At 35.9% G+C, this 26,456-nt stretch overlaps 1 protein-coding gene across 11 annotated transcripts in view; it reads right to left on the bottom strand.

The window, feature by feature from the left end:
* The window catches only part of RASAL2 (RAS protein activator like 2), a 347,793-nt gene that overhangs the window by 126,268 nt on the left and 195,069 nt on the right, over nucleotides 1-26,456 (bottom strand). For 2 of the 11 annotated variants that reach the window (XM_049112205.1, XM_025430199.3), the window contains exon 1: nucleotides 15,866-16,025. The exons of the other annotated variants lie outside the window; for them this stretch is intronic. In XM_049112205.1, coding sequence (XP_048968162.1) covers nucleotides 15,866-15,878 — 13 coding nt within the window. In that variant the 5' untranslated portion in view covers nucleotides 15,879-16,025. Of the gene's footprint in view, nucleotides 1-15,865; nucleotides 16,026-26,456 lie in introns of those variants that run through there. 11 annotated transcript variants of the gene reach the window in all.

A 26,456-nucleotide genomic window follows, 5' to 3' on the forward strand; every position in this document is an offset into this window, starting at 1 on the left:
CTAATATAAAAAGTAATCATGTATCCTTTAAAAAGATATTTTATATTTATATTTAGATTTAGATTTAGATTTATATCCTTTAAAAAGATATTTTAAATGGTACTAAAGACTGGAAAACTTGTTAAATCTGTTTCATAAACTCATTAGCAACTATACATAAAATTAATGTAATTGGCATGAGTACACATATATATTTATAATACAGTAATATAAAACATGTTACTATAAGAAATTTTATAATTTATTTTTATTTATTTATTTCTAAATATTTTATTTATTTATTCGAGAGAGAGAGAGAGAGAGAGAGAGAGGCAGAGACACGGGCAGAGGGAGAAGCAGACTCCATGCAGGGAGCCCGACATGGGACTTGATCCCAGGTCCCCAGAATCATGCCCTGGGCCGAAGGCAGCGCTAAACCGCTGAGCCACCCGGGCTGCCCTATAATTTATTTTTAACTTAAGTATAGTTGACATACAATTTTATATTTTCAGATGTACAACATAGTGATTTGACAATTCTATGCATTATAAGATGCTCAACCACGGTAGGTGCAGTTACTACCTGTCACCACACAATGCGATCATATTGACTATATTCCCTATGCTGTACTTTTCATCATCATGACTTATTTATTTTATGACTGGAAGTTTGTACCTCCTAAGCCCTTCCACCTATTTTGCCTTCACCCCAACTCTCCCCTCTGATAACCAACAAATAGTTTGGTTCTTGTATTTGTGAGGTCTTTTTCTGTTTTGTCCTTTATTTTCCTTTATAAATTATGCATACAAGTGAAATCATACTTTATTTTTCTCTCCATTTGACTTACTTCACTTAGCATAATACCCCCTAAGTGAATGGCAAGATTTCATTCTTTCTTATGGAGTCATATTCCCATATATATACCACATCTTCTTTATCCATGCATGCATGGATGGACACTTAAACTGCTTCCCTATCTTGGCAACTGTAAATAATGCTGCAATAAACATAGGGGCGTATATACCCTTTTATTCTTTTTAAAAGATTTTATTTACTCATGAGAAACACACACACACAGAGGCAGAGACACAGGCAGAGGGAGAAGCAGGCTCCATGCAGGGAGCCCTACGTGGGACTCAATCCCGGGTCTCCAGGATTAGGCCCTGGGCCGAAGGTGGTGCTAAACCGCTGAGCTACCTGGGCTGCCCGTAAATACCCTTTTAAATTAGTGTTTTCACTTTTTTGGCGTAAATATGCAGAGGTAGAATTGCTGGATAGTATATGTCTATTTTTATTTATTTAAGGAAACTCTATACTTACTGTATTTCCATAGCAGCTGCACCAATTTATATTCCCACTGACAGTCACGTGGGTTCCCTTTTCTCCACATTCCTGCCAAAACATTATTTCTTTGTTTTTGATACCAGCCATTCTAACTGGTGTGAAGTATTATCTCACTGTGGTTATGATTTGCATTCCTCTGATCAGTCTTTCTGGGCATCTTTTCATGTGCCTATTTTCTTTGAAAAAATGTCTCTTCGGGTCTTCTATTCATTTTTAAATTAGATTATTTGATTTTTATGGGGGGGAGTTGTGTAAATTCTTTACAAATTTTGAATATTAACCCCTTATCAATGTTTCATTTGTAAGTAACTTCTCTCACCCAGTTAGATGTCCTTTTTGTATCTTTTCAAAGATTTTTTTTTTTTAAGTGATCTCTATACTCAATGTGGGACTCAAACTTACAATCCCGAGATCAAGAGTTCCATGTTCTACTGACTGAACCAGCCAAGTGCCCCTCTTTTCAGTATTGTTGATGATTTCCTTTGCTGTGTAAAAGGTTTTTCAGTTTGATGTAGTCCCAACTATATATCTTTGCTTTTGTTTCCCTTGCTTGAAGAGACAGATCTGCAAAAGTATTAAGACTGCCGTCCAAGAGTTTACTGCTTGTGTTTTCTTCTAGGATTTTTATGGCTTCAGGTCTTACATTTAGATTTTAGATCCACTTTGACTTCATTTTTGTAAATGGTGTAAGAAAATGGCCCAGTGTCATGCTTTGACATGTAGCTTTTGCATGGAGTTTCCCCAACACCATTTACCAAAGAGACTGTGTTTTCCCCATGGGTGTTCTTGACTCCTTTGTCATAGATTAACTGACCATTAAGTGTGGGTTTATTTCTGGGCTCCCTATCCTGTTCCAATGATCTACATGTCACATGTCTACTTTTTATGCCAGTACCATACTGTTTTGATTACTATAGCTTTGTAGTATAATTTGAAATCTGGGAGTATGATACTTTCACCTTTGTTTTTCTTTCTCCAGATTGCTTTGGCTATTCAAGGATTGTTTGTTTTTGTTCTATGAACAATACTATTGGTATTCTGATGGGGATTGCAGTGAATCTATAGATTGGTTTGGGCAGTACAGACATTTTTATACTGTTAATTCTTCCAATCTACAAACATGGACTATCCTTCCATTTGTTTCTGACATTTCAATTTCTTTCATCAAAGTCTGATAGTTTTCAGAGTACAGGTCTTGCAACTACATGGTTAAATTTATTCCTGGGTCTTTTATTCTTAATGATGCAATTTTAAGTAGAATTGTCTCCCTAATTTCTCTTTCAAGTAGTCCATTAGTATATAGAAATTCAACAGATTTAAAAAAAAAAAAAAAAAAAAAAGAAATTCAACAGATTTCTGTCCATAAATTTTGTACCCTGCAACTTTACTGAATTCATTTATTAATGCCAATAGTTTTTTGGGGTGCAGTCTTCAGGGTTTGCTGTAGCATCATATCATCTACAAATAGTGGCAGTTTTACTTCTTTCTTATCAGTTTGGCTGTCTTTTATTTCTGTTTCTTGTTTGCTTTTTGTGGGTAGGACTTCCAGTATCTACAACATAAAGAAGAGATAATGGACATTCTTGTCTTGTACCTGATCTCAGAGTAAAAACTTCCAGCTTTTCACTAAGTATAATGCCAACTGTGGGTTTGTCATATACGGCCTTTATTATGTTGAAGTATGTTTCCTCTAAACCCACTTTGGGGTTCATGATAAAAACCCACAGTTTTTATCATGAATATATGTTGAATTTTGTCAAATGTGTTTTCTGTGTCTATGGAGATGATCCTATTATTTTTATCTTTGTTTTTGTTAATGTAGAATATCATGTAGATTGACCTGTGGATACTGAATGATCCTTGAATCTCTGGAATGAATCCCACTTGATCCTAGTGAATGATCCCCCCCCCTTTTTTTTTCTAAAGATTTTATTTATTTATTCATGAGAGACACAGAGGGAGAGAGAAAGAGGCAGAGACCTAAGAAGAGGGAGAAGCAGGCTTCATGCAGGGAGCCCGATGTGGGACTCGATCCCGGTCTCCAGGATCATACCCCGGGCTGAAAGCAGCGCTAAACCCCTGAGCCACCTGGGGCTGCCCGTGGATGATCCTTTTAATGTATTGCTGAATTCGGCTTGCTAATATTTTGTTGAAGATTTTTGCACCAGAGATACTGGCCCTAAAATTTTTTTTTTTTTTTTTTTTTTTTTTTTGGTCAATGCCTGGTGTGGGTATCTGGATAATGCTGGCCTTGTGAATGAATCTGGAAGCCTGCCTTCATCTTCTATTTTTTGTAATAGTTTGAGAAGGATAAATATTAACTCTTCTTTAAATGTTTTGTAGAATTCACCTGTGAAGCCATCTGGTCCTGGACTTTTGTTTGTTGGAAATTTTTTGATTACTGATTCAATTTTGTTATTAGTAATCTATCTGCAGATTTTCTATTTCTTCCTGACTCACTCTGGGGAGATTGTATGTTTCGAGATATTTATCCATTTCTTCTTGGTTGTCCTGTTTGTTGGCATGTAATTTTTCACAGTAGTCTCTTCTAATCATTTGTCTTTGTGTGGTGTCAGTTCTAATTTGTCCTCTTTCATCTGTGATTTTATTTATTTGATTCAGCTCCTTTTTCTTGATGATTCTGACTAAAGGTTTATCAATTTTGTTTTTAAAGAATCAGCTCGGGCAGCCCAGGTGGCTCAGCGGTTTAGCACAGCTTTCAGCCCAGGGCAAGATCCTGGAGACCCGGGATCGAGTCCCACGTCAGGCTCCCTGCATGGAGCCTGCTTCTCCCTCTGCCTGTGTCTCTGCCTCTCTCTCTCTGTCTCTCATGAATAGATAAATAAAATCTTTATAAAAAAAAATAAAGAATCAGCTCTTAGTTTCATTAGTCTTTTCTAATTGTTTCAGTCTCTATTTCATTTATTTCTGAACTTTATTATTTCCTTCCTTCTACTAACTTGAGCCTTGTTCTTTTTCTAGTTTCTTTAGGTATAAGGTTAGATTGTTTGAGATCTATTTTCTTGAGGTAGACTATCAACTTCCCTCTTAGAACTTTCTTTCTGGGCAGCCCGGGTGGCTCAGCAGTTTAGCACCGCCTTCAGCACAGGGTGTGATCCTGGAGACCCAGGATCGATTCCCACGTCCAGCTCCCTGCCTGGAGCCTGCTTCTCCCTCTGCCTGTGTCTCTGCCTCTCTCTCTCTCTCTCTCTCTGTCTCTCATGAATAAATAAATAAAATCTTAAAAAAAAAATTTAAAAAAAACTTCCTTTCCTACATTCCAAATTTTTTGAACTGTTATGTTTCATTTTCATTTGTCTCCAGTCAACAATTCAGATAATAAGCCAGTAACAAATGGAGCCAACACAGCTTTATTAGAAATCCAAACCTCAGTTATTTATTTTTTAAAATTTCTGCTTTGACTTCCTTGTTGGCCAACTAGTTGTTTAGCCTCCATATATCTGTGGGGTTTTCCCAATTTTTTTCTTCTGATTTCTAGTTTCATACCATCATGTTTACAGAAAAGGCTTAACATTATTTCAATCTTCTTAAATATATTGAGACATGTTTTGTGGCCTAACATGTGATCCATCCTGGAAAATGTTCTATGTGCACTTGAGCATTTGTACTCTATTATTTTTGGATGAAATGATTTGTATGTATCTGTTAAGTCCGTCTAGTCTAATGTGTTGTTCAAAACCACTATTCCCTTATTGATTTTCTGTCTCAATGATCTATTCATTGATGTAAGTGGGGTGAAGTCCCCTACTGTTACTGTATTACTCTCAATTTCCCCCTATAGAGTATATGTTAATATTTGCTTCACATATTTATGTGCTCCAATGTTAAGTGCATATTTATAACTGCTACATCCTCTTTTTGGATTGATCCCTTTACCATTACATAATATAGTACTTCTCTGTTCCTGTCTTCTCTTGCCCTCTCCTCTTGTGATTGTATGACTTTATTTAGTATTATGTTTAGATTCTATTCTTTTTGTTTTTTTGCATATCATTATAGGCTTTTGATTTGTGGTTACCATGAGGTTCATATGTAACATTCTATGTATATATACAGCAGTCTATGTTAAGTTGATGGTTGCTTAAGTTTGAACACATTCTAGAAGTACCACATTTTTATTCCTCCCCTCCATGTTTTATGCACGCTATATCATACATTTCTTGTTTTGCATTCCCTTAACTAATTTTAGTAGATATAATTGATGTTAGTACTTTTGTCATTTAACATTTTAACTTTCATATTAGCTTTATAAGTCTGGTCTACTTATTACCTTTACTGTAGCTGAAATCTGCTTTGATAATTTTCTTATTTCTAGTTATGGCCATTTCTTTTTTGCTTAAAGAAGTCTCTTTTGCATTTCTTGTAAGGCCAGTTTAGTGGTGATGAACTTCTTTAACTTTTGTTTGTCTGGGAAATTCTTTCTCTCTCCTTTAATTCTGAACGATACCCTGGCTGGGGGCATATTCCTGGTTGGCAGCTATGTGCTTCTGGCCTAGAAAGTTTCTGTTGAAAAATCGGGTGATAGTCTTACAGACTTGTGAGTAACTATTTGCTTTTCTCTTGTTGCTTTTAAGATTCTCTTGTACATAACAATTTGCTTTTATCTTGCTGCTTTTAAGATTCTCTCTTTAATTTTCAACACTTTCATCATTATTTATATTAGCTTGAACCTCCTTGGGTTCATCTTGTTTGGGATTCTTTGTGCTTCTTGGACCTGGATGTCTCTTTTCTTCCAGGTTAGGGAAGTTGTCAGTTACTATTTCTTCAGATAAGTTTTCTGTTTTTCTCCTTCTGGGAACCCTACAAGGCAAATGTTTTTATGTTTGATTCTGTCTCCCAGTGGTCCTTTAACCGATCCTCATTTTTTAAATTCTTTTTTTGTTGTTGTTGTTCAGCTTCAGTGATCTCCACTACTCTGACTTCCAGATTGCCAATCTGTTTTTTTTTTTTGCATCCTCTAATCTGCTGCAGATTCCCTCAAGTTTATTTTTCATTTCAGTTATTTTATTCCTCAGCTCTGATTAGTTATTTTTAAACATTTTTTTCTCTCTTTGATGAAGTTCTCACTGAGTTCATCCACTCTTCTCTCAATTTCAGTAAGAATCTTTACTTTGAACCCATTATTAGATAGATTGCTGACCTCAGTTTTATTTACTTATTTTTCTGAGGTGTTGTCTTTTTCTTTCCTTTGGAACATATTCCTCTGTCTTTTTATTTTAGCTGATTCTGTTTGATTCTATGTATTAGGTAGACCAGCTATGTCTGGATGTCATAGCTATGTCAGGAGCTATGTCTCCTGGTCTTAAAACTAGTGGCCTTATATAGAAAGCATCCTACTCCCTGATCATCAGAACCAGGAATTCCAGGGGTGTCCCATGTGTGGGCTGTATGAGCCCTCTTGTTGTGATTGGGCCAGGACAGCTGTGGGTGTGTTGGTGTGCAGGCCTCTCAGCCAGCTGTACATGTTTCAAGTGTGCTGGTGGGTGGGGTTAGCCTCCACCCCCCTTGGTAGGAGTAATAGTGGAGGAATATCAGTTCTGGCTGAAGCTGCCCACTGGGTATGGTAGAAAGGCAGTCACTTTGGGTGGACACTGGTCCTAAGTGAGGCAGCCTGCTAGGTGTGGCAGAGTTGGAGTCACTTTGGAGGGGCATCTGCCAGGACAGGAAGGGTGGGTGGGGCGGGTTCACAGGAAATGTCAGAGAAGGTCAAGTGGTACTAACAAAGAAGATGAAGAGTGTCAAAAGTGACTCCTACTACCATCCAGCCAACTAGGCTAAATGGGGACAAGATAAACAGTGCTTACCAGCATTCCTATTCTTGGAGAAAGTTCCTATAGATCCCTTACCTCCAGCACATGCCCTAAAATCAGTCAATAAATCTTCATGTATAACCTAGGTGCTATTCCAACTGCCATCTCTGTGCTGGGTCTTGAACCATGTAATACAATTTGCTGGCCCTCTAAGAGCAGAGTCTCAGTTTCCTATAGCCTTCTGGCTCTTCTGGAGTTAAGGTTCACTAATTTTCAAAGGCAAACACTGTGGGAGCTCATCTTCCTGTTGCAGATTCTCAGGGTTGGGGGTGCCTGATATGGGGCTTAATCCCATCACTTCTCAAGGAAGACATTCTATGTCTGTGATATGGCCTCAACTTGTAGGTCACTGTGCCAGGGATTTGGTTCCTGACTGTGTTTCCACCCCTCCTCCAAACACAACATGGCTTCTCTTTATTCTATAGCTGTGGAAAAGCTATTCTGCTAGTGTTCAGGTCCTTTTCAGAGTGAGTTACGTTATATAAACTCACGATCCTCCTACTCCACTATCCTCCTCTTTTATTATAAAATATTTTTAAAACTGAGGTATGACATATGAAAATTAGCATTTTATATGGTGCACTCAGAGCCTGAAAAAAACCTATGATTTGCATAATGCAAATTTATTTTGAAGATCTACATGCAAGCTTGGTCTCTCAGATGCCTTCCCCATCTAATCCTTTAATGACCCAAATGTAAAGTCCTTTACTGCACACATAGACCAGACAACTTTCAATATGAAAACAAGCATGGCATCATTCTTCATCCCCTTCATAAATAAAAAGGACATTCAAAGAATATTAGCATCTTAGAAGTTTGTTTAGTTTTTTTTGTTTTGTTTTTGGATTTTTTTTTTTTTCAAATCAAAATGGAGAAATTACAGAAATATCTTAAACCCTTTGCTGAAGTAGAAGATACACTCAGAAAAGTATATAAATAATGAGTATACAGGTTAATAAATTTTCTTAAATGGAACTCATCCCAATAACCAGCATCGGGATTAAGCAAAGACAGAACAGAACATTGCCAGCAGCCAAATGCTTCCTTTATATACTCTTTCCAGTCATTACCCCATACAGATAATCACCATCCTGACTTCTATCACCTTCTGATGAGTTTGAACTTTATATAAATAGAATCACACAGTGTATATATTCTTTTGAGACTAACTTTTCATGCTCTACATACATTTGTGAGATTTATTCTGTTGCATGAAGCAGTAGTTTGTTCTTTGTCAATGCTGTAGAGAATTCCATTGTGTAAGCAAACCATTCTATCCATTCTACTGCTGATGAACATTTGGGCAGTTTCTGATTTTTAGCTGTTTCAAAGGGTGCTATTATGAACATTTTTGTACAGGTTTTTTGGTGAGCCTATTTATGCATTCTATTGGCACGTAAATAAGTGTGGAACTGCTGAGTCATGGAGCATTGTTCGACTCTACTAGATATTGTCAAATAGTGCTCCAAAGTAGTTATATAAATTTATACTTCCATCAGCAGTATAAAAATTCCTTTTGTTTTAGATTCTTGTCAACATTTGGCATTTTCTATTTTTCTCATTTTAGACATTCTGAGGGGTATATAATTCCATTTTGGTTTAAATTTGCATTTCCCTGATAATAATAAAACCAAGTACCTTTCCATATACTGAATGGCTATCTGGATTGCTTCTTTTTGTAAATTAGGCATTCAAGTCTTACCTTTCTCTCACTGATGTGTAGGAGTTTGTTATATAGAATAACTGGATAATAAAATTTTTAAATTTCTCATTTCAAACAAAACAAATGAATAAACAAATGAAAAGCAGAATCATATCTATAAATCCAGGGGACAAACGGATGGTTACCAGAGCAGAGGGGAGAAGGGAGTATGGGCAAAATGGGTGAATGAAGGGGAGTGGGAGATGCAGGCTTCCAGTTAGTGAATGAATAAGTCTCACAGAAGAAATAAAAGGCACAGGATAGGAAATAGAGTCAATGATACTGTAATAGCTTGTGTGGTGAGAGAAGATAGTTACACTTGTGGGGAGCATAGTATAATACATAGAGAAGTTGAATCACTATGTTGTATACCTGAATCTAATGTAATATTGTATGTCAACTCTTCTCAAAAAAATGAAATGAAATAAAAACTTCTCTTTTCAGACTGTCAGAGGAAAACATAAGCAACATCTGGATTAAATCTGAAGAGTCTTAATACAGTTTCTATTCTCCTGTAACATGGGTTTGACAGGGGAAAAGTGAAATAAAAAGTCTGTCTTTAAATATTTAATTCAAGAACTAAGCAAAATGAAAATGGATTTATAATTTCTGACACTGGGAGAAACCTAGTGGGAAACTGTCATAAATTACTACCCTTTGTAGCAATAAAATAGTCATATCCTTGAAGCTCACTATTTCTTGTTAATTAAAATTTCATTGTCAAATACATTTTGCAGTTTGCTCACAAGAATATATGTTTCTGGGGGAGAAAAACAACAATTGGTAAATAATTGGCTGGATTTTCCTTTTAAAAGACCAGACAAAAAAAAAAAAAAAAAAAAGACCAGACAAAGCCAGGGTTCTGGTTTTAAATATCCTTCCATTTAGAAACAAAACAAGGGTGCCTGGGTGGCTCACTCATTAAGCTTCCAACTCTTGATTTCAGCTCAGGTCATGATCTCAAGATTGTGGAGTTTGCTTAGGATTCTCTCCCTCTGGCCCTCCCCCTGCTTGTACTCTCTCTTTAAAATAAATAAAATCTTTAAAAAAATAAAAGCAAAACAAACACCCAGCTCTCCCTTTGCTCCCCCAAAAACAACCCTGAAATAAAGTGGTGTCATCGGGGGTTGACCTACACAATTTTACTGAGGCACAAAGGACAAACAAATTTAGTTCCACTAGACTGCTGCCTTTGTCATTACAATAAATTCCTTCTGCATAATACCTTTTGGGTTTGTATAAGCTAAAAATGTTTCTAAGGGAGGCTGGTTTTCATTCTTATAATGACAGCAGTAATTCCTAGGATTTTTTTCTTTACATCATGTTTTTGGTTTTCTTAATAAAAATGGTTGACACCAGACACCAGGTCCAATTGAAAAAAATAAACTACTTTTTTGAAAATTTACCTTTAAAGGTTGACCATCAATCAAATATAAATACTGAGTGCTGGGACGCCTGGGTGGCTCAACAGATGAGCATCTGCCTTCAGCTCAGGGAGTGATCCCAGGATCTGGGATCGAGTCCCACATCGGGCTCCCTGTGAGGAACCTGCTTTTCCCTCTGCCTATGTCTCTGCCTCTCTCTCTCTCTCTCTCTCTCATGAATAAATAAATCTTAAAAAAACAAAAACAAAAAACAAACTGAGTGCTGCATTTGTATGGGAAGGAAATGACTAAAAATAAAATTACCATAAACATATTCCAAAATTTAAGCAATAGTGGCAATGTAAATATTTACAATTAAAATGATAGCACTGGTAAAATAGAGTGACATTTATTGTTTCAGGAAACCACTGTGCTTTTTCACTGAACTTTGTTCAAGTGGAGGCAAAATCCTTCAAGGAAAATCTCATGGTGTATATAAGCAAATTCTATAGAATATAAAATAAAGATTTTTAATCCACTAAAAACCTTCTTAAATTTCAACCATGTAATGGAGACTCACAAAAATCAGACCAAATACTATGTGATGTCATTACTTTAACCACATAAATAGAAATTAATCTATTACCTTTTCTTTGAATGATTATTTCTCAGACTTTGAGAAAATGCTAGTAAGATATACTATATAACCATGCTGAGCCAACTCTTACAAATAGGCTCTTTACAACAAGCTCTTGGTACACAAAATATGATTATCATTCCCTGTAAGAGACTTATCACACCTTGTCCTCTTCTTTGAATGGACAAACCCATTTCTTTCTATACAGTCACACAGGCTAGATTTTTTTGCGGCTCTTCTTACACTCACTTTGACACATCATTCTTTTTCTTAAAAAATAAAAAAGGGAAATAAATTATTTTATATGCTACGTGTTTCTGGCAAAAGGAGGTACTGAAGTGAGACTCAAACATCTTTCTTTCTCCTATCTGACTCAACAGGTAAGAAATCAAATCAGGTATACACTGTCCATTTGAAGTATAATTTAACAAAAAAGTTATGAACCAGAATATTAAAAGAGTGGAAGAGGGATCCCTGGGTGGCGCAGCGGTTTGGCGCCTGCCTTTGGCCCAGGGCGCGATCCTGGAGACCCAGGATCGAATCCCACGTCAGGCTCCCGGTGCATGGAGCCTGCTTCTCCCTCTGCCTGTGTCTCTGCCTCTCTCTCTCTCTCTCTCTCTGTGACTATCATAAATAAATAAAATTTAAAAAAAAAAAAAAAAAAAAAAGAGTGGAAGAATATCCAGTTTCTCTAGTCTTCATATTAACTAAAGTTACTATCTATGAATAGTTAACTATGCAACAGTACTGTTAAAAAATTTTCAAACATACTCCACAGTCTTAGAATTAGATGCAAGACTTCAGAGTTAGCAACTCGTCCAACAGGTTAGCTGTCCTATGTGACACCTGATCCTGAATGACACTTACTTGATCCTGGCAGCTTAAGTTGCTTACTTTAGAAAACCTGACATAAGAGCAAGAAAAAAAAAAAGAAGAAAGAAAAAAGAAAAGAAAAGAAAAGAAAAGAAAAGAAAAGAAAAGAAAAGAAAAGAAAAGAAAAGAAAAGAAAAGAAAAGAGCAAGAAGACCAGGTAGCTTTTTCTTCCTCAAATAATAGGACTGCACTAACTTAAAAGAACTTTTCAAGTTGCTGCTTCAGTAATTCACTTACTCCTAAAATACAGTAAACCTGAGAATGACAAAAATATGGAGTCTCTACAGAGTCAGATTATTGATAACTCCTCACTGGCTCCCTCTCTGGTTTTTAACTTCATAGTACTCCTAATTCAACTGAATGGTAAAGTCTGAGTAGGGGCAAGGAGGACACCAGAAGATAAAGACCATCCGAATTTTAATGACTGATTCAGTAAATCTCTCCTACTTGTCAAGTACATACAAAGAAGGTATTCTCACTGGCAATGCTTAAGGCTTCTAAACACAAGCTGAGATCATACCCATAATTAAATGTGGAATCTGGTAGACTGAATCCCAATCAGCACTTAAAAAGAGAGAGAGAGAGAGAGAGAGAGAAGAAAGAAAGAAAGAAAAAGAAAGAAGAAAGAAAGAAAGAAAGAAAGAAAGAAAGAAAGAAAGGAAGGAAGGAAGGAAGGAAGGAAGGAAGGAAGGAAGGAAGGAAGGAAGGAAGGAAGGAAGGGAGAGACAGCCATAAGGAGTCATATTGCTAAGTCATGACTCATTTTTTTTGAATCGTTGTTCATGAGTAAACAACAGAACACAATCATTTTTTCCCCTTCTCTGTGCTAAGAACTAGATATTTTAAGGAAGTTTATGCAACTCAAGTATAAGAATCTGGTGAACTTTATTTCACAATAATCACCTGCTCCTTTACTAAAACTGATTTACTGGAAATTAAGAACAAGAACCGCCACAAACAACCACTAGAGAGCATGAAAGAACAGAAGAGAACAGAAGGAACAAAGGCAGACTGTAACACTTTTTCTCTCTAGAGGCCAGTGAAGGTCAAGAATGAAGCAGAAGGGGGAAATACATCCGTCTTATGTACATAAAAAGATTCCCAGAGTTTTGAGTGAATAATCAGGTAACTTTTACAAGTAAGGAATTAATTTGACAACTCAGAGCATTTTAGATGTCTAGCTTCAAGTTCTTGCTCTTGGTCTGTTTTTTGTCTTCACTTTTGTTTGAAAAGATGTTATTCTTACGGTTTTAACTGGGATACAAAACATAAAATTATATTCAAGAAACTGCAGTGAGAAAGCAGAAGTAGCAATTCCTGCGAAAGAGATAAGTTTTAATCAACTACAGCCAACCTTTTGTTAGACAAATATCATAGCTATATTGCAGAGCTCTGTACTTTCTTTGAAATTTTAGTATAAAAACTGTATTTCTATATAGAGAGAAATGTATATATATATTTCATGAAAAGACATTTGAAAGAAATTAATATCAATGAAAAACCAGGAAGAGAGAAAAGGGGTCTGGCTCCAGAAAACACTGGTCAAAGAAGAATGATTTCATTCCCATAGGGGAGTTTTTATATCACTCATTTCACTCAACCCCTTCTATTCCCATTTAAATATTGTCTTTAGTCACAAAATTGCTTATTATTGCTTTTCTCTAACACAGAAAGTATAAACCTGTATAATCTTATAACTGTATTCAGGAGAAGAAAAGGAGTGTTTCCTTCTAATATTTTCTCTAAGGTACGGTAATGAGTTTTATAAAGGTTAGTTTGGTTAATAAAATAGCTTCTTTTAAGTTAGTTTAGTAAAATACCAGCACTAGATTAATGACCTCTGGCTGTTTCTGATATAGAGAAATATACTCAGGCCAAATGCCCATCCTAATAATTACCCATTTATCCATCCATCCATCCATCCATCCATCAATCAATCATACACACATAACATAATGTGTGCACACACACATATGGCAGTCCCTTCACACATTCCATGAAGGATAAAAGACAAGAGAAAAACCCAAGCCATGTGTAATACACATGAACACTGTTAATTGGATAGAGCATTATGCCCTCATTCTCACAGTCATCAAGTCCTCTTGTAAACAGTGTGCTTAAATAATGGATTCTGCACTAAGACAAACAGTCTCTTGTTTCCTACTGGGTGGAGAATGCACTTTGTAATTTGGTTTCTGATAGCCAAGAGCAGTAATGAAACTATTCCTTACAACTTACTGCTCATCCCACACAGACTTGTAAATCAGTACACAGGCCCAGTTGAAAACTGGAATGAGCAGGTCAAGCTTTAACACAAAAGGGCCACATCCCTTCACTGTGCTTATAAGCCACATCGAGCTAACTTGTTCCCAGGAGCTGTAAAGAGCCATGACAGATCCTTTTGACAGCGGCTATCTCTACTATTTAGCTCACTAGAATAGTGTGGCCTCTCTCAACCCCACAATGGTCTGCACAAAAACGAAAAGGGCAGCAACCTTTTTTAGAGACTAAATGAAAATGTATGAAGACAGATGTCCACTGTCTGTGGTGGCTCTTGAGCTCTTCCAGTTAAGTTCTCCTCTAACACATAATTCATGAGAAGGAGTAACAGAGGACCCTTACAAATGTAGAGAAAAAAGAGCTGGAGCTTGGATAAGTAAGCAAGTGGTCCAAATGGTTGGATAATTTAAAAACGTTATCTCATATAAATAAAAAATAAACATAGAGAAGGCAGTGAATACAGAACAATTTTTTGCTTCCCATAAATAGATACAAGTAATGAAATTAGATACAAGATTTACTGAAAGTATATAGAAAATTGCTAAGTCCTAAAATCTTTAGGAGAAATTAAAATCAATTTAAAAGAATTTTAATTTCATATACAAATACTCAGAATATGCCACAGCTATGTAATTGTTTATATAAAAGTAGCAAGCTATAGCCATTCTCCTTAATTGAACACCATTTTTTTCTTCTGATACTTTGTTATATATTTTCGGTTTTGATTGAGAATGTAGTATTAATACTGATTTGATGATATCCAGCCCTCAGTATCTCCTTCCCATAAGATTTTAATCTAGGTTTATAATGCATTTGATCTATTTATGCAATAATTCATGGTATTTGAGGCCAACAGATATAGTATAGATAAAATATAAAGCCTGAATATAACTGGTACCATGAAAACAACAGTAAACTGAAAATCAGGAGATCTAGATTTTCATTTCAATTCTGTTTCTGTGTGATCTAGTCCTCAATGTTCTCATTGAAAATGGAGAGACTCAGGCACTTAGGTGGCTCAAAGGTTGATCATCTGCTTTGGCTCAGGTCATGATCCTGGGGTCCTGGGATTGAGTTCCACATTGAGCTCCCCACAGGGAGCCTGCTTCTCTCTCTGCCTATATCTCTGTCTCTCTCTGTATCTCATGAATAAATAAATAAAATCTTAAAAAAAAAAAAGAAAAAATGGGAGAGACTGGCTTATAAATGATCCCTAAAATATCTTTCAGATGCAATTTTCAATGAGCTAATTGGTTAAAGTCTCTAAGCTGTCATCTGTTGGCAAAGGTTATTAAAAGTCTACCTCAGGCAGAAAGAACAAGCAAAGTTCTCATCCAAATGCTCTACTGTTGTGTACAGATCCAACCTGTTGAACTTTCTGAATGACATGGATTTATTTATGTGTTTCTGAGACTCAAGCAAGGCTATTAAATTCTTATTGATGGTCAATATATTTTGTCTCCCTCAAAGAGAAATGAGCAACATCCATTCCCGGTCATCTTAATATTTCATAAAGAATTTTGGAATTCTTATCTTCAGAATAAGAATCTACTTCAAATTATTAAAAGAACAAGTAAATGCTGCATTGTTAATATTTTGCTATGATTGCTTCCCTTTTAATTTATCTGAGTTTCTCAAATGGCTCTTCTTGTGCTGGGTTTTGTACTGGAATGCCGATAGCCTCCACACAATATTCCTGTGAACTGACAGGAATGAAAACCAACCTACTTCTTTAAAGCCAATAATCACAAAGGTTAGCAGTCATTGCATTTGTATAATAAAAATAAACTGCCACATTCCCTTTAAATATGTACAAGCTTAAATTCAGACTCAGGCAGATTCAAGGATCGCTTACCTGGGGTCTGCATTCTGCGAAGTTTCTGGGTGTTGCTAACATGATCCTTCCGGCATGCCAGTCAGAAACTCAAAACACTTGTATACCGTCCTCGCCCATGCTTGCTCTGGCTGGCGCTCTGCTCTCTTTTTGCTCTCGCTCTGTGCCTCAGACAGTTTGGAATGCAGAAAAGCCAGAGCCAACGCCAGTCAAACTCAAGCCTTTTTTTTCTTTTTCCCAGTTCTTTTGCTACAGAGCACTCAACAATAGCCACCCTTCCTTACTCACTGCACGTTTTTTGCATAGCACTGGGTGCAGACAATCTACTTCAGGAGAAGCAATGGATTTACAAAGCTAGAAAATTCATTTTTTTCTGTCCCAAGAGGAAGTAGGAGGGATGCATGCATCTCCGCATTTTAAGAAGGGACTTTTTTTTTTAAAGTGGTCTGTTTTAAAATCTGTCATATTTTAGGGAAATGAAAAATACACATTTCAGAGATTCTTATTTTGAATATTATGCTGAATTAAAACAAACTTTTCAAAGTACAAAAAGTAGGTAAATATCTTACAACTAATGTGGTGTATATAGAAGTATATATCTGCTAATACACATATTAATATATTAATAAATTCACTCTATAAATTACTTTCTTACAGCAGAAATATTTCAAATTTGGAAAAGGAAAATTGTATATCCCTAAAATCCTTCATTCAGCTCTTAAGCTAGAACTTCATTTTAAAAATAAAGAAAAATTTAATTTTATAAACTGAGTGGCTCTTGACTCATTAAGTCAACTACATGTGATGAAATTATAGATAACATCATTGTTCTTAGCTATCATTTCAACTTGTTTTAAAACCAAACATATTTCTAAGGGTTTTTTTCTCCCTATGTTCCAAAAATGGAAGATAGGTCAATGATGTAATCTTCATTATTGGTATGATGACCTAACACATTATGCAGCTGCTCAGTTGCTGAGGTTAGCAGGTCACAAATGATCAATTAAAAAATTCACAGTTTGAATCCTTGAGCAGATCCCACCTGCCACTGCAGACAGAGGGAACAGGACAGACATGAAAAGAACACAGTATCAATATTATCTACCACTTATCAAACAGCTCAAGGAAAGACATACGCTCCATCTAACTATATGTCTGTATATATTCTATATGTGATACATCTCTTACACTATTTAGATACACATATATACACACAGGTATGCATACATACATATGTGTTTGTGAATATATGTATATTCTTTTTCCTTCCTACCTCCCCACCCAAGTCTCAAAGATTTAAATTTAAAGTTTCCTTTAACACCATCTAATTTGGTTTTGGTTATTTAGTCTCATCTTCCTCGAAAAATCATTTACGTTCTAACATTATTGCATTTTCTTCTGCCTTTACTTCTGGTTTCCTATTTCTACTTCAAACCCTAGTGCTACGCAGGTAAGAAGCACAGAGAGAGAAAGGCATAAACAAAAGTTATACAGAAAGGAACAAACTATGAGTCTGACTAGGAGGACTTTCAGACCACAGATCCCACCTTGCCCTATATGAAACAACACACCAACAACACCTACGCTCTTCCTCCAGGGGTAATACAGCTTTATCAAGTATATCATTTATAATCCCTTAAAATTGTGCAAAGCACACTGAGATTATTTTTCCTTGTTATGAATAATTTTAAGAAATAGATCATGATTTCCATAATTCTACCCAAGAGTTAGAACTAAGGACAAGTTAGTCTAGTTACAGGGAAGAGAGATTTCAGGTCAAGAAAGGTAAGTCAGGGATCCCTGGGTGGCGCAGCGGTTTGGTGCCTGCCTTTGGCCCAGGGCGCGATCCTGGAGACCCGGGATCGAATCCCACGTCGGGCTCCCAGTGCATGGAGCCTGCTTCTCCCTCTGCCTATGTCTCTGCCTCTCTCTCTCTGTGACTATCATAAATAATAAATAAAAATTAAAAAAAAAAAAAGAAAGGTAAGTCAGAGATCCTGGAAACAGCTTTCTGCAAGGGCTCCCTGCTATAAGAGACAGTGACTCTCTAACTCTTCCCACACAGGTGAATATCCATTTGCTGAATATACTGTAGGGCTGTAGTTCTCAAACTATGCTACTGAACAATGCTAAAGTTCTGATGAGAAAACAAGGTAACAGCAACCTTTTCCCAAATGACAGAAAAGGTTCACATATACAATTTTCTCAAGTGTGAGTTTTTCTTCTTAAATATATTCTAAAATGTTAGAATCTATTACTGTTAACTAACATTAAAGAAGCCTAGAATAGTTCCAAATTCAGATCATAATGACATTGTCAGATATATGCAGGTTAATTATAACAATGGTTTATTATGTTCTGCAAAAAGCACTTTTACTACCTGGAGTTCTAATACCTGCTTAAATCTGAGAACCACTGTTGAACCAGAAACAACTTTTCTTAAACCCATATGTTATTTCATTATTCAACACACCTCAAAGAGGCCTACACACCATACTTTATTCATTTTTACACTAAATCTTTTTTGCAATCTTTTCTGCGCTATTTTTAACTCCTTGTCTTATGCCTTGGTATTGCTGCTTCTGTCTGAAGTCCCCTGGTCCTCTCTTATTTATCCTGCAAAACCCAGACTTAAAATTATTTTATTTCCTACCCAAAGTTGATTACATTCTCCTCTGCATTTTTTTTTAATACCCTGTACTAATTTTTCTCTTCAGAGCCCTCACCATTACCTAACATTCTATTAGGTGCTGATGTTTAATGCCCTTTTTCCCATCAGAATGTGAAGGAGATGAAGGGACAGTGGGGAAACACGGGCGGGGGTGGGGGGGGAGGCTCTGTCTTATTTTCAGCTTGTCCACACACTCAGAACGATGTCTGGCAGTAGCAGGTACTTAATAAATGATGGACAAAAATGGATAGATGGATAAAAAATATATTTCACTTATCAAACCTTTCATGAGTATCTAGAGTCAAGAGTACTTTGGAATATCTTGAGGACAGGGATCACAGCACACCTGTTTTCTGATGCCAGAGCCTAGCCCTGTATATGTCATGTGGTGAAACAAGAACATAAAGGAATAAGTCTCAGGCTTGTATGGTTTCAAACAGCTAACTGAAGGCTAAAGAATTATATAACAAGGGAAGGCAGTCATTTCATTATTTACCCATTTAGGACCTACTTGGACCAGGTGGAATCCTGATATGTGAAAGTTGATTCTGGGGCGTCATTTTTCCCTTCTATGAACCCACAGCTGCGTGTTGTGCTACTAGGGAAGGGAAACACAGCTTCTATGGCAAAGACTGAAGAGACTGATAAAATCTTAATCTACAACACTAGGGAGTTCTCCAAGAAGCTAGAGAAGCATGAGTAAATGTTTCATCCTTTAGCCATCCACTCAGTTTAGACAGTGGCTAAAATTCATGTCCACGAAGAAGCTCTGAACTGGTATCAACTCTCAGAACTAGAATACTCAACTCAGTATCCAGCATGTTCATTATGAATATGTCAGGTCACTTAAACCATTTTATTTCTGCAAATAATCACTATGTTGTGATTATTTAGTTTCAAATTCCTTGTCTGTAGAGAGTTGGGTAGGGTTGTCTTGACTAATCCATCTTATGTAGCCATGATCCAACATCATATTTAATAAATAGTGTATTAAGTTGAACTACATGAAAATGCCATTTTTGTTGGCCAATAATGGTCAAATATCAGCAATGATTAAATGAATATTTAAAAAGATGCAAAGACTGAATGAAGGGTGAGACTAGGTAATTTTCAAGATCTTTTCCAGTTCTGGAATTCCATGATATTATAATTCAAACATAAATGAGAGAATCATTCATTTTCAATGCTTGGTCACCTTGACAGACTATGGTCCTCCTGTTACACACTAACATAGCACTCTGTTCTTGTCCTTTTTGAAACTTAACACAACTACAATTTAGTTATTCATGTACTGGATGTCTATCTGCTCCTCATCCTGGTGCATACAAACTCCATGGTGGGAGGGACTATACCTGCTTTGTTCACTGATGTATCAGTGCAGAGTATAGGATCTGCCACAGAATAAGTACTTAATAAATATTTGTTGAATAAACAAATAAGTGGACTCTTGAAGGTTATATGTATGTGAATTTCCAAATTCAGTATCAACAATTTTTTTTCTAAAAAGGCTAGGATAATATTTTTCCAGTTATGAATCAACTAAGTAGTACACTTTATGAAATTTTTAAAAAGATTTTTATTTATTTATTTATGAGAGATACACAGAGAGAGAGGCAGAGACACAGGCAGAGGGAGAAGCAGGTTCTGTGCAGGGACCCCGATGCAAGACTTGATCCTGGGACCCCAGGACCACACCCTGAGCCAAAGGCAGATAGATGCTCAACAGGTGAGCCACCCAGGCATCCCCACTTCATGACTTTTAATGGATAGAGACAGCATATGTTCCCCCTACCCTTTACAAAAGTAATTATGAAATTCTGACTTTTGTACAGGTATAGAAGTCAATGTGACAACCATTTAGACATCCTAACTGCACAATTTTCCACAAATGCCTAATTTTCTGAAAATCAAAGAACACAAAAAATAAGCTAACTGCATATAATTAAAAATGACTTGCACATCAGTTTTATTCCTTGCCAAAAATAAATTTAAAAAAAACAAAAACACTCTTAATACCTACTTCTCCTCTTTCAAGCACAAACACATTTCAGCAGCAGACAAGCTGAGGTATACACCAGGCTGTCTGTGTGCTTCCTCTTTTGAACAGCAGGTGATCAGAAACAGCTGCTTCTAACCATAAACACAATTTCTTTTTTTTTTTTTTTATTTTTTTTTATTTTTTATTTTTTTTTATTTATTTATTTTTTTTTATTTTTTTTCATAAACACAATTTCTATTAAGGTCTCCCCATAAACCAGAGTGGCATTCTGATACTGTGGTCTTCCCACATTCTTTTCAGAGTTCATATTAGAAAAAGACATCATTGTCTATAATTGGAATAACAAACACTAAAGTCACCCACTTTTTCAGAAATGCTTCTGAAATTCTAATTTTTATTTAAGTTTATTTATATATGATGGGACCAAAATGAGCACACATACATACACACTTTTCTTTTGATAAAAAAGTATTATAAAGACTTGAAGGGGATCCCTGGGTGGCTCAGCAGTTTGGCACCTGCCTTCAGCCAAGGGCATGATCCTGGAGTCCCAGGATCAAGCCCCACATCAGGCTCCCTGCATGGAACCTGCTTCTCCCTCTGCCTGTGTCTCTGCCTGCCTCTCTCTCTCTGCCCCCGCCCCCCGTCTCTCATAAATAAACAAATAAAATCTTAAAAAGAAAAAAAAAAAAAAAGACCTGAAGATCTGTTAGTTGTAGGGTCTAGCAAAGTACTTCTAAGTGTTTAGAAAACGCGCATTCCAAGAAGTGACAATTATGCTAGCCATTGTAATATTTCCCAAACTCTGGCTAAGCAGTAGAGCTTTACCTTGCTTTTCCAGCTACGACAATTTAGTACACTGCATTTCCTTGTCTGAAATGGCAACTAGCATAATAGGGAGTGAGCAAAATCAAAGATCAGTCAACTTCTTAATACTGAGGTGATCATATGAATAGGACCATATTTCAAAGAAAAATAAGCTAAAACTTAAGTGGAAAAATACAAACAAATCTTTTTCTAATTCTCTTTCATCATGTGAGTAAGAATATGCTACAAGCACAAAAGCAATACTTCTATTTCTATGGAAAAAATTCATTAAGAAACAACAAAAAGCAACTGAAAGCATTTGGGGATAGAATAGGATATTAATGGATAATATCTCTGAATGTGCTCAGAGAGCCAAAGACAAGCCTGTGATATTGTCTCTCCTCATTTAAAAAGCAAGCATAGATTGTACTTTAATAAAGCCTTCAGAAAGTTATTTTCTTTAGTGGCTTCAAAATATATACACAATTATCTGTGAGGCTTGTTGATTTCCTATGAAGCTAATCCACTGACATGTCAATATGAATTAAAGCACTACCTTTCTCATATACTGCATTATCTTGTTTCTATAAAAAAGTCATTATGCATTTGTTTTTGGTCTTAAAGAAAATTCACAACTGTGGGCTACCGTTTCCATAAAATCCACTTGGAAAAAGCATAGATGTTATGGTACAGTCATCTTTAGCATACCACTAACACAACAACTTATACACACACTACACAATTCAAAATACTACTGCATACCAGGTTCATTCAATTTCACTCAATTTCCATTATTCCCTTAACTAACTAAACCAAGTTAAAAATCTAGTAGAACACTAAGAGATAAGTCATGAAGTATCAAAAAAAGAAAAGGAAAAAATTAGAAAATTCTAACATCAGTTTCCTAGGAAGAAGAGTTCTAAAGAAGACAACCTAAAAAGTAAATGCTGTTTTGTCCATGTTACATATGAGCAAATGGAGACACAGATAGGTCTGAGTGAGTAACATGCCCAAGGTCACAAAGTGGTAGAGCCAGAATCCATACTTCAGTTAGCTCTGGAGTGCCTTCTCTTAACCACAATGGTATACTAAACTAAACTATTTCTCCAAATTTATCTTAAGTGGCATTTGGGCTTATTATTTTCCTTCTTCCAGCTTTCTGTATTTTTCTAAATTTTCTATAATATTATTAATTTTATAAAAGAGTTTGTATATTGCTCTGGATTAGGTTTATCATCAGCTATGACTCTTTTCTTCAGTGTGTATAAATCCAGATATCATGAAACATATGTCTATTAGAACAATATACTGAATTTCATTCCACTTGTGTTTTTTCATTTATTTCAGCAATTGGACACAGCTCTATTACTTGCAACCTGAGACGAGCTCCTGACTTGAGAATGATAATTTCAAGCGATAATGTGTGAATGTTTTCTGAACATCTGGGTCCTAGGATATGGGAGATAGAAGACAGAAGAGAATAGTGAGGAAAGGAGGAGATACTCTCAGTCACTTGGTCCCAGATTGTGTGTTCTCAGGAAAAATCCAATCAATCTTAAAATCCAATTCAAGAGAATAAGGGACCACTTTTCTCAGTTCTATGGCTATTCTTTTTCTCTTGTGTACATATATATACATACAGACACACATATATATAAATATATATATACATATATATACACATATACACACACACATATATGTATAAGTTCTATACTATAAGAAATGAATTAAATATTCTTCCAGAAAAGGCATAATCAAATAGTATAAAAGGTGCTAGAATTATAGCATGAAACATGTAATCAATTCCTGACCAATTCCAAAACAGTGATCCTACAAAAAAAATCCACAGTGCAGTTCAGCAACACAAACACCACATGCAAAGATTTACCATTTGCTTTGAAACAAGCCAATTTTTTCTATCACAAGGGATAACATATTTTCTCTTGGCAATAAAATAGGATATCTAAATTTATTACTGTTGAAGCTAAAGACAAAAAAATTTCACTACCAATAAAAAATTTGAAAATCCTCTGAGAGATTTGTTTCAGTGACAGTAGCAATGAATTCCAATAAAAACAAAGAACTTAGTTTTCAGCATATTCAAGAGTTATGATTATATGGCCATACCATTCTTTAACCTACTTTCGATAGTGGTTACTATTAACAGATAAATCTGCCCCAGGATACAGTAAATTTAGAGAGCAAATGGCTTTGGTTTTTGAACTGATTTAAAATGAAATAATGTATTTAACACGCTGGTCTTCAAATTTCATATTGTCACGCTACAACAATAAGTGAAAAAATAGCTATGTTTTAGGGAAGCCTAATATTTGAGCGATAGTTTATGAGTGACAGAAAATGAAAGATAAAAAAGAGATTAATGAATTGGCTAAGGAAAGAATCATTGGTGACTAAAGGCAGAATCACATTCTCTATTACACCTCTCAGGAGGCCATCCAGAGAAATAAGAACAGGGATATCTACGCATGGGAATTGGAGATATCACGTCAGGAAATAAATACAATGGTTTCCATGTAATTGGCAAGAGAAATCAGGCCACAACACTGATTTTAAAAATATGGTATTATCCTTATAGAAGTTCTAGGCTTGAATTTACAAAATGTGATTAGTATAGACCACCCTTTATTCTGTAACATCAGTTGTTGCATAATTATCCTCTATAAACCTTCAAAATCTCTTACTTTTATGATACACATTTTAAATCCTACATTATACCCAGACATGTAAACATGAAATTTAAAATATGATGAATCGGAAAAGACTGAAAATACACTGTGCTTTCTTGTTCAATGTTTAATTGTACTTCATATTTTTTGAGTGGTATTAGTGCCACACATGCTTGTTTGTTTTTTGTTAAGTTCTCTAAATGATACATGAAGTTTAACAGAATTTCATTCATCAATGGCTGCTCCCTCAGCTAGCACATGACTGTCACCCTGAGACCTCCCTTCACCAATATTCTGGGGATTCTCTTTGTCTTCTCATCCTTCTCGATTCACCCCTTCTATTACTTGACAGATACTTGAGCTTGGAATACAATTTCAGTTTAGAAATCATTGCACTTGGAATGTTATAGGATTAATACCCTTCTATAGAGAGACCCCAGAGAGCACCCATGCCCTCTTTCTGCCATGTGAGGTACAAGAAGTCAGCAGTCTGCAACCCAAAAGAGAGCCCTCAGTAGACACACCTTGGACTTGCCAGCCTCTAGAACTGTGAGAAATAAATGCTTGCTGTTTAAGCCACGCAGTCTATGGTATTCTGCTACAGCAGCCTGAACCAAGACAAGTCCTATACCTGAATGTGTTATGTGGGCATAAATACAAGAGAGCAGTTAAATTTATTGCTAACCCTTGTAAGCCTTGGAAAAGATTACAAAAATAAAAGTGTATTCTAATTTTAACCAAAGTAACACATTTAGTTGTAAAAGCTCATCTTTCCTATGCTGTATCACTGATGTCAAACCTTATTAGAAGAGGCCAAGTTTCTTCCTCACTCCCATTGTGCCTGCAGTTTCTTTTTTGGAAGGCTTACCTAGAACTTTCTAGCTTGCAGTGGCTACTCCAAGGCTATTTTTATCTAATTGTTAGGTGCACTGCCGATGATATTCTGTTATTTTAAATGTATTTTTCTGTCTCCACTTCTTTTCAGTCACAGTCAATGAAATATTTCCCTGGCTTTCTCTCCAGCTCATCTGGCTCCCAAAATGTACATCTTAATAGTTCTCTACAATTCCTACTTTTGAAAATTAATTACAGAAGATTTGTTTAAATATGTTTTTGACTCTGATGGCACTACGCTGATTAAAGTGAGAGGGGAAAAATGGAAAGGCCTTTAAGTGAAAAAATGAACTGAGATAAAATAATAATATTTTTTTATTACTGGCTCTCTATCTTTCTACTTCGATCTTTTACTTCCTTCCTACCTTAGGAATTCATGTTCTTTTTCCTCTTCTCTACCTTGAATTTTTCCTGTTATTCTCTACTCTCTAGAGTTAGAAAGGACAGGCAAAACACGGACAAAATACAAATTATTTTATAAGCAGACAGAAAAAATGAATGAGATGGGAATTTCCTGTTGTGCTATATTAAATATTAAAATGGGGGGAAAAGTTAACATTCAAATTTCTGAATATAAAAGGAAAGAAAATAGGCTGTAAATTTCATAGAAAAGTAAGTAATCAAAACAATCTAGTAAACACAACACCTTACTAAGAAACTCGGGAGTTTCTCTTCTTCAGTATTGCTACTGTAGAAATCAGATGACAGCTGGGTGTTGAGGTCTTAACAAAACATCCTTCATCCCTGGAGGCAGCTCTAGTCTGTTTTGGACACAAACCCAATGAGATTTTCCACCAATCTGATTCATAAATCCTTCTGTTTGAAACATAAACTAAAAAGGCTTTGGTAAACAGCTTAGCCAATCCTGGACTACCAAAAAATGGGGGTGGTGCAGGGAGAGAGAGCACAAGTGAAGACCAACTGAAGTAAGCAATGTTTAGTTAATTTTGCTCAAAGTATTTGAATCAGATATTTTCCTTTTGGAAAAGGCTCCATGGCAGCCAAGGGCCTAGATGAAGTCTCAAAAATAAGTCTCAAGATGCATTATAAACAACTCCATATCCCCATCTTTCTATCTCTATTATATAACAGAATGGTGAATTATGATTATACTTTTAGAAGAAAGGAATTTGCCAAATTGTGCAAGTTAAAAAAGAAACAAGGCAAGTCATGAGACAGTTACAGAGGCAGGATGTTTCCTAACATGTCACACCTCAAATTTCTTTATTGGGTTGACTTAAACCCATCCAAGCAAACTGAGAAATACAATACCTACTCTATTATCTCACTGGTTCCATGATTTTATAAGAATCAGAGAGAACTGAAGTTTGTCTCAAATCAAAATTTATGTTGTTAGTCCTGCAGGACTCTTTCAAATCATAATAAAAATCCCATCTGATAGGGAAGCTGAGGCTTAGAGTTAATGATGAGAAGAGATGGAATCTGACTCCATGTTAGGGCAACTTCCAAGCTTGTGCCATTTCTACTGCCCCACATGTGCCTCTGATACAGGCAGTCCTTCCAGAAAGTACAGAGTGCTCTAGTCGGGGC

The sequence above is a fragment of the Canis lupus genome, chromosome 7, assembly GCF_003254725.2.
Source record: "Canis lupus dingo isolate Sandy chromosome 7, ASM325472v2, whole genome shotgun sequence".
NCBI lineage: Eukaryota > Metazoa > Chordata > Mammalia > Carnivora > Canidae > Canis > Canis lupus.